Genomic DNA, 15,241 nt, shown 5'->3' on the forward strand with positions numbered 1-15,241 from the left:
ACAAACAAAATAGTTTTAAGTTAAATCGTATCAAGAAAAACCTTTATAATGAAACTGGAGATAAAGATTAGTTTTGAAAAAATAAATATTTGTTTGAAAACAAAGTAAAGGCAAAGAATGAAAAATATATGTCAAGTAACGAAACTTTGAATTTTAAATATAATGTCGCGTATGGCATAATTTATTAACAATGGATTTAATATTTCTGTAAGAAGAGAAAAAAGAGAGAGAAAGAAAGAAGAATAAAGAATATTCTTAGAAACGGGGAGAAAACATTTACATTATATGAGAATCACCAAAGAGGCATAAGTGAAATAAGTAATACGTACCATCGACGATCTTTATTCTCTAGGAGAATAATACAATGTGTACGTCATAGTAGTCGACGTCATGCCAAGACTGATATTCAGACTCGAGAGTATTATTCATACGTTCATCGAGATATAGATCTCGACTGACGCTAAAGCGTCATTTTATGTATCTAAAGTCGAGTTAAACACTCAATCGTGCTCTGCAACTCTTTAAATAATTAATTAATAATAATATAATAACAATTATATAAATATATATTAAAATTTTCTTCAATACGCCTCAATCCTTCCTCCTTTTTATCTCATGCTCTTAATATTTTTCTTCCTCATCCTCATTAGCGAATCCAATATAATTAATTTTGAAAAATTGTATTCACATTTATTTTTAATTCGCATGTTATTTTCTAGTGTCATATAATATAAGCTTTCTTATAGAATATAAAAGATATCTTTTGCAAAAATAATTTTCTCATGATTCGCAATATAATACTTATATCAACAATTATATCAACAATTAATATCTCATCCAATTAATGCTACGAAAATAAATACTTAAGAATCAAAAAAAATCTTGACTCATTTCTACGAATTTTTCGAGCATGACGAACAAAGGTGACATCCGTTCGACGACGAATTACGCTTCGACAAGCTTTTAGAAATCTTTCTTCTTCTTCTCCTTGGCTACCAGGATGTTGTCGTGGTAACTGATTTCTTGACCGGCGACGGCAGGATGCAGATAATGCGGCTCCACGTCGATCTTCTCCTTCACATCCGAATCTAGTACAAGAGAATGATGGGGTCCGCGATGTAGATGCTGTTGCTGCTGCTGCTGATGTTGATGCTGATGCTGATGCTCATGCTGGTGCTGATGATGATGCTCGTGCTGACCTTCCTCTTCGTCTCCCTCGCTATACTTCTTGAACAGCTCTCGCAGCTTCTCCAAATCGATCTCCTCCTCGAACTTGGAGAATTCCTTCAAACCAGACTCGTCCAGTTTCTGCGATTCTTTCAGTTTCTTGACAAGTTGAAGGAATCGTTCGTTAGTCTGAGCCCCATCTCTCGTCGTGTTCTTTGAGGCATTCAGATTCGGATCCAGCAGCAAATCTGGTGTTTCGTGCGCTACGTTTACGTTCTTGTCTAAGTTCTCCTCCGTTAGGGTCTGTAGCAAAGTGTTGTAGTCCGGTTTGATTTTCGAGGTTTCCATGCAGGAGCTGCAGGAACAGTTTGTGATAATCTGCACCTTCTTCTGCATGGTTACTGGATTTTTCTGCTCGTCTTTGCAATCTAGTGTGACCTAAAAGAATGATACAAAATAATCCTCGATTAGAAAATTAAAGAAACACCAAAAAAGAATTTTTTAACACTTTTCAAAATCATGTTATTTCGCACATCTATGAATAAATTGTTATCAAACTTATATAATATATAGTTTGATAAGTGATCAATAACTGTGTTATCAATCCTATACTTGTAGAAATATGTTTACGTGATAGAAAGCAGCTTTGTTACACGCAATTTAATCAAGTGTTTAAGACTATTATTATTAGATTAAGAAGAAATGTGATAGCACCAGGTTTGTTTTCAATTAACTTGTTTTCAATTAACTTACGATAATCTTTTATACACAAAAATTGTTTATTGCAAAAACCTAAGAAACAAGCGTAACGCAATACGATTTCTAAAAAAAAGATAAAATTTTATCACAATCATTTTTTAATATTCATATACTCACAGTGTGCCAAACGGAGTCCAGAGGTTGACAAGAATCGCAGTAAGGTCTTATGAGATCACCGGGTGCGGACGGCTCGCTATGAGGCACCATGTACGAGAAACAAGCTCCAACGCAGACGTTATTGTCCAATTCCTGCGAAGAGCACTGAGGCCATGTCACCACTTGCTTTATTGGCGTTGTCTTACACCAGCTGTGCTTATCTGGATACAGCACGATATTGTGAACCTGAAGATTGTTTTTATAGGATCAGTTTTAATTAACATATCTATTTATTTAAATTTACATAGACTAAAGAGAATACGCATTATTATATTATATATAGTTTATTAACGACCACTTTTTTTTCAAATTATTAACGTTGCATTTTTCGATATTTATTAACATTTATTATTATTTTTAATATTTATTGATAAAGATATTGAAAAAGAATCTTGAAATGATATATCTGCATCTTGCTTATTAATACAATTTTTTGACATACTCAATAATAATGTATCAAGACTCAATTGGACTCTCTCTTTTTCAATATTAAAAGAAATTAAATAGTATATAAATTTATATTAATAGTAACTAAATATTATATGTACATAAATATGTTTTCTTTTTCTTTTTGTAAAAATTTTAGTTAAAGAAAATATACACAATTTTGAAAAAAATTCGTTAATTTTAGAAGGTTTCATTAACGATCAAAATCAAACCTTGTGTTCACGATGAGCATCGAGCTGAGCGGAATGCATCATTAACAACAGCATCATCGTGGACAGCCGTCGTATCGTCCCCATGATTCCTGAAACAGCACAAGGAAACAGAGATATCCGAATCTTTCCAATCTAATCGGCAAGTAAAATGATGTAGATACTCAAAAGGTCTTATGATCTTTCTGCAAAAATACAAAATTTATTTGATCATAATAAAGAATTTATTTATATCACCGAAAAATTATTGGTGGCAGTAGAATGGCCAATAGAAGAAAGATCCTGAATGCAAATTTTGATCTTTTCTACGAATTAGTCTCCAATGCGTGTCAGATGTCTTGATTGAGCTATCGTGATTATCTATTCGAAATGAATAATTATCGCTAATCATTAAGATAGCATGTTCGGGTGCGTTCAGGTTCAACGACCGTCGAAATTGCGTCACAGAGATTTAGCGTTAGTGGAACGCAGTCGGAGAAAGAGTGTCACACTTTCTTAGTATAAGCTTTATTCATCAATAAATTCAAGGTATGCGATGCGATGGGTAAGGGAGGGGGGAGAGGGAGGGCAAGAAACAGATTTTAAAGACGTGATATTTAAATATCAATTTTTCTGAGCAACTGCGTAAAGTGTATAAATGTGACGGAGGTAGATAAAATACCCGAATAAACTACTTTCGCTATCGGAAAGTTAATTAAATGGTTCGCACGCGCGACCTCCAAGTATCCGTAAAAAGACGCGTCGAAAGTTATGGTCCGCTCGTTTTCGGCGCCAACGAAGAAACGGGTTCCTCGTTGTCGGACGATGGCGCGACGATGGTTCATTCATAGATCGTTAGTTAAGGCCGATCCCCCGATCTCGATGTGGCATGCTCGAGTTTAAGTTTCCGAGATCTCGAGATAAAAGAAGTTCTTGGCGGATAGAGGCGGGAATTCGTCGTAGACGTCCCCGCCATAAATAGCGGCGGATTTAAAGCAACGAACCCTGAGATGCACTCCTTCCGGCGATGTAAATAATTTCAAAGCCGGGGAATGTGCCTGGATGTGAGGCGCCCGCGAAAGATAAAAGATAGAAGAACGTGCCCTCCATTTCAATACAACAAGCTAAAAACAATATGGAGATTAAGATTCTGCAAATAAAAAGGCTTTGCCGTCGTAAAAGAATAAAATAAAGTTTACATGTAACGTATAATTTATCTTTCTTCTAAAATAATTTAAATCTAAAAGGAATTACACACAAACACACATGAGCGCAAATATTGATGGCAACTCTGAAGAAGCAGGCGAGAGCAAAAAGAAAGTGGATTAATATATAACAAAATTTATTTAAAAAATACACACATTTAAAGAAAATAATGTACAGATTCCTATATCGAGCACAACAAGTTTCAGGTTTTAAGTATGCTTGTTATGAGCGTTTCGACTTATCGAAAATGAAATCTTCCGCGATCCTAACCGCAGCTACATCGATACGAGTGTCGAACCAAGAGGACGCGGTCCCAATTACGTTGACTTCGTTGCTTTTTCGGCTGCTCCGAAGAAAAAAAGGAAATCGTGAGATCCCGCGACGCTGCATAGGTACTCCTCTCGTGCGTCCGACGTCCTTCGAAGGATTCACTCGTCCTCGTCGGGGACGCGCGAGCTGAATTCCTGACAACGGCAAGAATCTTGTCCCTCGCCGGACAATTGGTGGCCGCCGACCATTTCCAGAGAGAGGATCGACTTTTCGTCTCCGTCATCGTCTTCGTTCACGATGCATTTCGATCTACCCCTCCGTCTCTCCCCCTCCCCCCTCGCCGCATCTCATTTTCTCCTCAGTCTTCCTTCACGTCTTCTTTTCCTCCTATTTCATGACTTCCTCCGCCCCCCCCCTCCTCCCGTTGTTCCTATATGAACGCATTGAGGGGTTTGCAAGAGGATCTTTTTCTTCGCTCCTTCGCCCCCCTTTTATTCTCACGCAAAATCTCTCCGATCTCCCGTCTTTGATTCCAAGTTCCGAGAATCTCGGTGCAATCACAGACTACGCGGGTTTCGTGAATTTTGGAAGAAGCTGACAAATCAGAAATGATTTGGAGGGAAAAGCGCGGAAAATAGTAATTTGTATTTTAAATATTGAAGATTACAAGATCAACATCATCGTCGCGATTGTCACCATAGACGACGAGATTGATTGATCGTTCGATAATATCGTCGAATATTTATCGTATCGCAAGACTAGATCTAATTCTTGCCCGGGTTCTTGTTTACAGGATGCAACTTGAGAAATCCGAAGAAACGTATCACGTTTCAAAAATTAGGCCTCTCGAGTAATTCTTGTTGAATCACCCTGTATGGCTCGAGACCGCAAAGGTGTGGGGCAACACGATGCGGCCGCCCGTCTCATTTCTACGAGCGGAGATTTGAATGACCGAATAGGATGCAGCAGGGACGTACTCGAGCTAGGCTCGACAAGTCTCGATTCGAGACTTTCGAGATGCTGCAAAGCTATGTCATCGACCTAGCGTTTACAATTATAACATAACAAAGAAATAAAGTCAAGGAAATAGAGTGCTATTAACGTCCTGATGTCGTCGGTGAAATTGAATTTTTATAACATATTTTGCAGAACGCTTAATTTTATACGTAATTCAATTATTGTCATACTTCGCAGTTTTAATCGATATTATTCTCCAGACATTAAAAATTCATAATCTTAACCGTGATTAATTAAATTTGACCGTTCCTTCGTATTCGTACAGAAGCAAAATCAAATATAGATCATTAATTAATTTTCAAAATATTATTCTACGTATAATTCGATAAAAAATTACATCTCCGACCCAGAGTTTTTTTAATTTCAAACTTTCCCATAGTCCTCATCTTCTCAAAGTGGACATTTAAGGTTTTTACATTTCGCCATAAAATAAAGTGCCTACGGCCCTGTGACGGCCGCAGCCAGAAGTCCAAAGCTCTTTGTTGCTGCGCCACCTTCTCTTCTCGCCTCTGGGTCCGTGTCGGTGGCACGGAGGACCTACGGCCCACCTCCTTCTTCGCTTCCATCTCGGTCCCGTGCCTTCGATTTGCTCGTGTCCTCGAGATACCGAGAGAAGATAGATAGATAGAAAGAGAAAGAGAGAGAAAGCGAAATGCGACGGGAGAAAACAGGAGGACAATAGGATCGAAGCGAGAGGAGATGAATGGAGAGAGAGAGAGAGAGAGGGTCCTGCACCCAGCCGAGAGATTAATTTGATTTTCAAGCAAATTTGACGCGCCCTCGAGCCTAGGCGGTGCCGGCACAAAGAGCGCCGCGTCTGTCCGCCCATGTGTGTGCCACGGTCGAAATCCCCGACGGTTTTCCATCGATTCTCTCTCCCGTTGATTCTTCTTCATCTATCCTCCGTCAACAGCGCAGCGCCCGATGCGTTCCTTATAAAAGCGCGATACGTATCGTTTTAGCGTTGAGAGCGTTAGATATTAGATCGCGTAGCAGACTGAAATGTCAAGATAATTAACTATACATAACGATGACATCAGCAGCGAGAAAACCATCGCGTTTTCTTGGATCAGCTATGCTCCTTACGAGGGCATGCGTTTATGATTTAATTATAATTAAAAAAATAATTTTAATATAAGCTAACATGTCATATGTAACTTACTCTGTCGCACTCTTTTATCGCTATATTAATAATACAAATATTATTTGTTGCCTAGAGCTGCGTTTTGCGTCGAGATATCAAAGTCTATCGAGGAATAGAAGGAAAAAAAAATGAAAACAAATCGCAATTGACGTCATTACGCGGACACTCGCAGGCTTTCGTAAGCATCTTCGCGAAACTTTTGTATCCGTTGTATAGTTTCTTCTCTCCGCGTAACTCGACCAGTCTTCTCTCGTCAGCGACCACAAGCGACACATACGGTCTGGCATGCAGGGTCACAGGTCGCGAGCGAGCACCAGCGATGATTTGTTTCGTGATGAAGCTGTCCACGGCGGGAAAAATTATTATTCCTGTCTCTCTTCTTGTGTGTGTCGAATTTATGCGCGCGCATATCCATCCTGGGGGCTGGGGGTCCGTGTATAATACCTGGCCGGGGGAGAGAGATCCTCTCGGCCGTTACGGAGTTCAATCTCCCGAACTTAATGATCCGGTGCGTGGCCGGGCGATTCGGAGATGACGGCGAGTGATATATCCATAATTAGGTGTCTCGGTTCTTAATCTTCCCCATTGATTTTAATGAAAATCTCCACCTCTCGTTTTGACATACCCTAATTTCACATTTCGCTGAGACGCCGGCGCGCCCGATATTTTTTTTTTTTCTATTTCCTTCTGTTGCTTTTTTTTTTTCTTCAGGATATCGGGATACCTTGGGCGAACTAATAGATGGTCCGCGGATACGGGGTGAGCTTGAAAGATCGAGGCAGAATAAGGAAATAAAAAAGGATTCGGACGCATGAGGGTGCGGATCGCGCGAGGATAGCCGAAGAGAGAGAGAGAGAGAGAGAGAGAGAGAGAGAGAGAGAGAGAACGAGCGAAAGGAAGAGGGGGGCCTCGCAGGGTACGTATAAGGGAGAACCAGGAACGGGCGGGCGCGCGAGGGAGACGGACGGCGCCGAAAAAAGGAGTTTGCCAACAGCACCGGGGGATGCCCCGAAAACACGCTGGACGTGTGGCGCCATTTCGGCTCCTTTTTTTTCTCCTTCTTCGCCGTCGCCGTGCTCCTCCGTGCGTGCGCGGTTTTTTTTTCTCGTGCTTTTGTTTCTTCGCCCATACTAATTCTTCGCGAGCTGCACCGGCGTGTCCGGAACGCGTGTGGAGAACGAATCAACGGGGCCCGTGAGAAGGGGACGGGGGGGAACAACGAGCCAGGCGGAAGAAAACTTACACGAGCTTTGCTCCATTCCTTTATGATAAAATTGTTTGTGTTAAAAAATAGTCCAATATATATTTTTCTATTAATCGTTTTCATTTGGCATAAAGTATATCTTTTATATAAAATATTTCTTATATATCTATAAAGATAAAATGAACAAAGAAATCTGTTTTTCAACTTCTACATTCGATATCAAAAGTTACGTTCCCTTGCTTTTATTTCATCGTTCTTATTTCTAATTTCATATCGTATCTTGAAAGGAGGTGGTGGCAGGCGACGAAAGTGGCCCCGCGTGCGCACCGCACACGCGACTCGTGTGCGCGACGCTTTAAGGGGCCCCTTGGCGCGATGTGGTTGGCCCCCGTGAGCGCGCGGACCACATACCTGCAAACGAACGCTCTTAAAAGGGAGGGCACAGCCAAAGAACAGGTCGTTAAAATGTAATGACATTGTTGTTTTTAATGCTCGCCTCTTTAAAACGGGCCCTTTCGTCTTCCTCGAGCCTGCCAGCTACTTCTGGCGCTACTAAATCCCCTCCCCCCCCTCCCTCCTCCCTTTCCCCTTTTGATCCCGCCCTTTCGCCCGCGGCCGAGATCCCTTTAGCACTCTTCTCTTTTCCTCACTCACGCGAAAAACAAGGAGAGACAAATTGCGAATTATTTGTCCTCTTTCGATCGGTGTTGTTGCTTGAAAAAATACCCGGTTACACGCCTCATCAATTTTTCTGATAAAGTATTTTCTCAACATCTTATATAGAGAAAAATATTGTGAAAGATTAACTATAATTCGCAAGCGGTTCTTAATAAGGTTTCATTTTTAAAAAGTTTTAAACGCGACATATTAAAAAAATACCTCAAACAAATAAATAATAATAACATAATAATATTCACATTAAAATAATAAATAATAATATTCACTATAAAAATCTATATAATTGAAAATTAACGCAAGTATCTTATTGAGAAAATTTTAAGAGCATAACACCTTTTCAATAGATAAAAAAAAAGAAGAAAATTGTTAGCGATACATTCAATCACATAGTTCGATAAAGTTTTTTCTTCGACGTTATATTTTCACGCACGTGAGAAATACTGCGGCGTTTGATCGGCGCGATTGACTCGAAATCGAAACTCCGATATTCTCACCTTGTCGGACAGCTATAAGATCGACCAATTAAGTTGGACGGTAGCTGCGAGCTGTGGACCAATCGCGGACGGTCTCCGTTAGAAAGGAACCGATTATAGGCTCGCTACCGCGCAACAGTTTAGCTTGAAACTTAACTGTTGCGTCTAAGAAGAGCTATCATTAAGTCTGGAATAGGGGTCTGAGGGCATTTAGGATTAGTGGCCGAAGCGTTTTGGATAGGGTGCTTCTGTATCGCTCGAGTATTTGGGTACCTCATCCACACTTTGGAGAACCGCGATCATCGTAACTCGATCAGCTGGTGTTGGATTCCTCGTTCCACGAAGAGGAAGATATCGGAGATGTCTCAGTAGATATTTACAAACCAATACAAGCCTTGAAGCGCATTAGTATTCGTGCATTAAACTACATAAAGTACACCATTTTCGATAAAAAAAAAAAAATTTCTTTCAAGAGGCGACATAGTTTGCGCCCTCTCGAGACGCTCACTAGCTTAAAAGCGATGGCATAAGATTATACTCTTAAAAGAAAGGACATAATCAAAGAACAAGTTATAAAAATGAATGTTTATGAAATTAAAAGAAATTTAAACTATAGCATTTAAAATATTATTTGAATTTGCTTATATCTGGTACTCCCTCTTAATTATTAATATAGAATCTCGCGCATTGAATGGACCGAAACTTTCGCAATCCTCCATCAATTTATTCAGAATTCCGAAGCAATGAGAGTACGTCGATCGCGTCGTATATACGCTTATGGATGATACGTACACTTGTACGTCAATGGATGTGTGTATATGCACACGCGCAAGAAACGCACGCATTGAATTCACGAATGCACATGCACACAAATACACGCGAGCACGAATGCGTTTCGAATTTCGCAAGAGACAGACGATCTTTCGCTGATGCAGACTCTTTCCAGTCTTTCCAACGAGTCAGCGATTTTCGCGAGCTGTTCGCCGACAGCTGGATCAGATTCGAGTCGCAGCAGCCGATGAAAGGAGTTATTACTATCTTAAAATGAATAACGTGGATCGGAGTCAAGCGACGCTGGCGTTTCAAGTCTATCACCGATCTGGGAAGCCTTGGCTCTTCTGCGAAGGGACTGTCACTCACCTCGGTTTGCACGTTATCGTTGTTGTCGCTGTCTCGCCCGCGAACTGCGCACCAACGCGCCGCCGGTTTTCTCGCGAGAACACCTAGAGCAACAGGTATTCTAGTCACCGCTTGGGGCGACCAGGAATCTTGCCTCTTTCGCAAGCCAATAGAGAGGGAGAGAGAGCTCGTAACCTCCGAACTCTCTGTTCCCGGCCAGATGGATCCGATGGGTTCGAAGGAGTGCGAGAGAACCTCGACCTTTCAAGTACTTGGAGGCTTCCGATATCACAAGGCTGAGAGCCGAACCGAGCTAAGCTGAACACGAAACTGTGCTGCCGATCTCTCGTGTTCCGTTCTCCTCCACCACCTCCCGCACGCCCGCCGCCTCCTTCTCTTCTTCTTCCTTTACCTCCACCACCGGGTTCCCCTTCAGCTTCTCCTTCTACTCGCGGTGTGCGCGTTCGTTTCCCGTTCCGCGCCGCGCGTTCCCGTTTCGTTCTCCCTCTTTGTCGATCTCGCGCCTTGAGATCGACATTCTCCGCAGGTGCGACAGAGCCGAGAGAAAGGACGGGGGCAACAGCAAATGCGAGAAGGGGGAGAGAGATCAACTGTGTGTGAGCAAGAGAGATCTGTTGACTACTATCTCTTCTCTACAGAAAACGCGTCGCGCGTATTGTAAAAAAGCACATCGCCCGAGGCGTTACATCGCGAACCAGTAAAACATGTCGTATTGCGCGCTCATCGTCCTCGCCGTAGTCATAAGACCGGATTACTACAATCGTTTGTTTCAAGACGATGCAAAGGTGACAAAGAGGAGGATTCGGGGATGATGAGCCGGACGCCACGTCACGCGCCTCCGTCGATGTTAACGAGATCACTAAGGGCTGTCGCCGGTCCGTAAAAATTTGGAACCTGAAGCAGCTGAAGACTGGCGGCTCGATGTGCTTCTCTCTCTCTTATTCTCATAGTTTCTCTCTCTCTCTCTCTCTCTCTTTCTCTCAATCTTAGCCTGGTTCCTGATATCTATCTACGGCTCTTCAAAATTTGTAGTTTTTTTTTAGGAGATTGGAATTTTGCCTACATTTGTTGAAATCTATAAATCATATCTACATAAAAATGTTGAAAAAACATAAATATATCAAATGTTACTAGGAACTAAGAAGTTAAAAGATGAATTAACAATTAAATAAAAATTATTTGTACTATTAGTTAAACATGCGGAATCATCGTTTCTATCAACAAATGTGCTATTGTTGCTTGATTCGTTTTATCGCCGGTCCTAAAACGTCTTTCACGTATTGCTGTAGATCCTTGCACTTCTCCTCCGAGTTTGTATCTTCGGAACTGCCCCAAATAATTATGCCGTCAGCACCGAGATTGGCGATTATGTTGATTGTGTTCTTTGTATCTTCCTGCGCAAATAAATAAATCGGGATTAGTATTAATATTTTTGAAACGTCTTAAAAAGATCGAAAAAACTCACTTTAGTAAGAAAGTTATCTCTGTGATCTTGATACTTAAACCAGTGATAGGGAAGAACTCGTTGTTTGCGAGAATTCTTCTCCGCTATTCGCAATGCCTCCGACACTCTGCCTTTCACGAAGCCCACCCGGTCTACCTTCTTGATCTCCTGCCTTAAGTACAAGGAAGGCATGTGCACGTCCTCGAGTGTGAAGAGCCAAGATATTCTATGAAAATTATTACCCGTTATTATCCGGCCTTCTAAAACGCCGACCCCTTCTTTATCGCTCTCCACGATTAGATAACACAGCGGGTGTGAAATTGCAACGCGCTCCGGTTTTTAGCGCTCTGCATTATCCTCGACCTTGACCTTTATTCATAAATATCGTAATTTCAATATGCGATCCGTGATCGGCCTATATCTAAGACGACATCGTAAAATTAACCGGCGAATTAAACAATATGCTCATAAATTTTATCAAACGATGAGGCTACAAGTTAATACTGACTTCAATGTTAAAGCCGCAAATACCGCAGGATTATCTATAAGAGAGCCGTAAACGTTCCGCGTAAAACATAATAACGCACTTACACACGTATGCTACTAAATTATACACACGTTATCAGATGTCGAATTATTGATTCGTCGGACATTTTACTCACTCGTCGTTTTCCACCATTGTCTGACGATTGCAATGTGCATCACGTTGGCCAGGAGTATGATTGAAGCAATGCGGATAACCATAGTAACCCAAGGTGGCGTTAGGTCGAAGCTTCTTCGCTGTCTTTAGGGTTTCTTCCATAAATATCCTACCGTACTTCTCGAAGCGACGCTTCGCTTCCTTCTTGATGGCCGCGTCACTCCAAATGGGATGCTTTTCACGTTCCAATTTTATAGACAGGGACTTGTACGGTTCGAGGGAGGCCCAATTTTGCCGAAAGATCGGTCGCCAGCTCTCAAAGTCTATCACACCGACGCCGTTGAATGACTCATCAGGGATTTGCTGGATCAAATGCTTCCGGAATATCTCAAGATGTTTGTTCAAATCACCCTCTTGTGGAACGCCGCCGTTTCTTTTCTTTACAATTCCTGAAAATACAACGACTGATTAGAATGGCACAGCATAAGAATTCTGAAAAATCAAAAAATTGAAAATAAGATCTAAGAATTAGAATATCAAAAAGTCTGAAAAATGTTTCGCAATCTTCCCTATAGATTCGGAACATTTTTATTTGATGACAAACTACTTTTAATTTACCATTTTTATCAGTCAGCAGCGCCGGAAACATTCCAGGATCATAAAGAATCGCGATTTCTTCACCGCGAAATTTGTCATTCGCATTTTGACGAATTCCGAAATTCTTGAGATCCTCGAATTTTACGCCGTATTTATGGCATAGAAAGCTGGGCACGTTCCAGTAAACGTCAAATTGTTGCGGGTTGCCTGCCTCGGGGGTCGTTGCGCCTAGACTGGGTAGAAACACGAGGTAACTCGTGGACAATGACATCGGTTAGATAAGATATTTTCGGGCCGCCGGATTCGCATACGTTTTGCATTTATGAAATTTCTAAGACTGTATTAGCTATCCTTGTATCAAATAATTCAGTAATATTCTAAGTAAAATTCCAATAAAATAATAAATAATTAAAAAATGACATAATATTCTTGAAAATACGACTACGCTTATAACAGATATTTATAAATAGAAAATACAATATTTAAAACTTAAAATAATACATTCATATTTGTATATAAACACTGCAGAAGAATGTATTTACTTAACAATAAGTAATACTAAAATTTACTTCATTTTATGTCTAACGAATATCGCTAAAAGATGAGTTATTTTATTGAAAATTATTTAAACATCAATAAAACAAAATTTTTTTTCGATCAAACTTCGTAATTTTGGAAGCATTGAAGAATTATATTTTTTAAGCAAAAAATACCCGAAAAAATTGGCGGTCGCGATGGTCGCGAAAGTAGAGATGAGTAAATATTGACTCAGTAGCATCATAACTTGCTCGATTTTCGCAGTAGGTCTATGTGGGCTCCGATGGCAAATAACAAACTGACGATCGAGAGTCTTGGTGTCGAGGTGCTACTAATTAATCAATTGGTAAGGTGGTGTCAAACAATAAAGATCCGCGCGTGAACAAGGACCTCCCACAATGATCAGACTAGAGTCAACGTCGTTAGTACACTAAGCATGCAACTGAATTCCGCTCGATTTCAGGGCAGTATTTATTCCTCACATCGTGTCTGTCTTGTGTCTTCCCCACCTACTCGTCCACGCCTCGTAGTGTTATCTTGCTCCGAGTATTGTTTGATGATTCGACATTTCCGCCTTTTGCACATATTCCCCTTGGGTTTCTTTTTTTATTGTCTGTTCTTATTTATTACTAAGCTGCTGTAGAAGAAGTACACAGGTGCTGGCAAGTCAGTTCATGGCTCTTGTGCATGGGCGCCTATTAATATTGCGATTAAACACGACGCGAGATCGATATATGTCCTGTCAGGAATTTCCTACACGATAAAACGCGATGTATTTTTTCATAAAATAAATAGGCTCTTCCTCTTTCTATAACAAAAAATCATTACTTTAAAGCGATCAGAATTATATAAATATAAGAATATATAAGCAAATATTATTATAAAATAGCTACTCGCAATTCAGAGAAATGTTTTCGAGTTCTTTGCAATTACAAGATATTTCATTGTAAAAATATTAGCGATAAGAAACTTTGTTCTTTTGACATGTGATACATGTGTTAAAGAATGTCTTTCGTAACTATTCACTAATATAAAAACTCATATAAAAGTGTAGTTTATATTAGCATATAAAAGAAGTAATTGCCGGAAATGCCAATTTATATAATTACTCAAAAATATTTTAATTGAAAATATGATTCCGCGAGACATTAATGAAATATATTTTTTTATAATAGTTTATAAAAGTTGTTTTTGTGTTTGTACGACACTATTTAGGAGAGTGAGAAAAATCCGATATATATATAAAAGTTGCAAAAATTAAATTAATAAATGTTTGTGAATATCGATAATAATTACATACAACAATATTAGATTTTACTTATAGTTATTTGATGACATACAGCAATATTAATATATTAAATTATCGACAAAAAAAATACAATAAAACTTGGTCAAACTAATTATTTTGCGCATTATTAATTTTCAGACATAAAAAAAAACATATTCATAGATGCATAGCAGGCCCCATTTATTGTATCCCTGACTTAGTTTTCTTTATCACAATTTAGCATTAATTAAATAGGTCAATGTTTATATATCGATTTCGCTAGAAATTTTAATAAGCTTAGATAAATTTTCGCACCTGGAAAAACAATTTTAAATAAAGCGGCGAGTGGGTTCGTATCAATTATTGATCGTTAGTGATATCGCTAACAATTATCGGCGGTTTATATGAATGTTTATTCAAAGAGAAATGGAAACCGCATGTCTTACTGACTGTTCCTGATGATATTGATCGATCATTTGTACATATAACGGGTCTATAAACTTATCGAAGGTTGGTCGTTACTCGGACGTCGTCTTCCTATTTAAAAGCAAAATGTAAATTTTAACCGGTTATAATCGCTACGTTTTCTCTTATCTTCGAAAACCTTGTCGCGTCGGCCCCGCTCTAGGTTGCAATGACGTTTGATTGCAGTAATCATGTTATGACAAAAAAAATAGGTACTATTGTGCGATCGTTTTACCTCGAGACATGTATATATAGAACAAGGAAATTAAGTTTTTATCATTGTGCCACTATATGAATAGGAGGAAATGTATATACGATTATGAAGTGATTATTCAGCGAATTTGCGCGAAAAACTTCGCGAGTCATTAATAGTTAATACTTTACTGTTTCATTAAAATCGCATTATGTAGTTTTCCAGAGAGTTTGTACATAATATCAAGTT

General features: G+C 39.6%; 3 protein-coding genes across 4 annotated transcripts in view; 1 reads left to right on the forward strand and 2 right to left on the reverse strand.

Moving 5' to 3' along the window:
* The window catches only part of LOC126850827 (serine proteinase stubble-like), a 157,001-nt gene that overhangs the window by 28,574 nt on the left and 113,186 nt on the right, over window positions 1-15,241 (forward strand). The gene's annotated exons all lie outside the window — the stretch shown is intronic.
* On the reverse strand, window positions 327-10,160 carry LOC126850847 (cyclin-dependent kinase 8-like). The gene is made up of 4 exons (XM_050594239.1): window positions 9,850-10,160; window positions 2,742-2,830; window positions 2,044-2,268; window positions 327-1,605 (listed from the first exon to the last, which is right to left on the reverse strand). Exons 2-4 carry the CDS (start codon window positions 2,823-2,825, stop codon window positions 964-966), a joined length of 951 nt encoding a protein of 316 aa, XP_050450196.1. The 5' UTR covers window positions 2,826-2,830; window positions 9,850-10,160; the 3' UTR covers window positions 327-963.
* On the reverse strand, window positions 10,358-13,837 carry LOC126850839 (hyaluronidase-like). 2 transcript variants are annotated; one of them, XM_050594225.1, is made up of 5 exons: window positions 13,244-13,837; window positions 12,552-12,784; window positions 11,956-12,382; window positions 11,315-11,519; window positions 10,358-11,243 (listed from the first exon to the last, which is right to left on the reverse strand). In XM_050594225.1, the coding sequence occupies exons 1-5, from the start codon at window positions 13,309-13,311 to the stop codon at window positions 11,079-11,081; spliced, it is 1,098 nt and encodes a 365-aa protein (XP_050450182.1). In that variant the 5' UTR covers window positions 13,312-13,837; the 3' UTR covers window positions 10,358-11,078. The 2 variants fall into 2 exon arrangements, with proteins under 2 accessions (XP_050450182.1, XP_050450183.1); XM_050594226.1 differs by having other exon boundaries at window positions 12,552-12,763; window positions 13,244-13,835.

The sequence above is a fragment of the Cataglyphis hispanica genome, chromosome 7 (genome assembly GCF_021464435.1).
Source record: "Cataglyphis hispanica isolate Lineage 1 chromosome 7, ULB_Chis1_1.0, whole genome shotgun sequence".
Lineage (NCBI taxonomy): Eukaryota > Metazoa > Arthropoda > Insecta > Hymenoptera > Formicidae > Cataglyphis > Cataglyphis hispanica.

Excerpts from the sequence above, each read along its gene's own strand:
- LOC126850847 (XM_050594239.1), bottom strand. The coding sequence starts at position 2,825 with ATGGGGACGATACGACGGCTGTCCACGATGATGCTGTTGTTAATGATG. Across the intron at positions 2,269-2,741 it reads ATGCTCATCGTGAACACAAG|GTTCACAATATCGTGCTGTA; the intron begins GTTTGATTTTGA and ends AACAATCTTCAG. Across the intron at positions 1,606-2,043 it reads TGGACTCCGTTTGGCACACT|GTCACACTAGATTGCAAAGA; the intron begins GTGAGTATATGA and ends TCATTCTTTTAG.
- LOC126850839 (XM_050594225.1), bottom strand. The coding sequence starts at position 13,311 with ATGATGCTACTGAGTCAATATTTACTCATCTCTACTTTCGCGACCATC. Across the intron at positions 12,383-12,551 it reads GCTGCTGACTGATAAAAATG|GAATTGTAAAGAAAAGAAAC; the intron begins GTAAATTAAAAG and ends TTGTATTTTCAG. Across the intron at positions 11,244-11,314 it reads GAGATAACTTTCTTACTAAA|GAAGATACAAAGAACACAAT; the intron begins GTGAGTTTTTTC and ends TTATTTGCGCAG.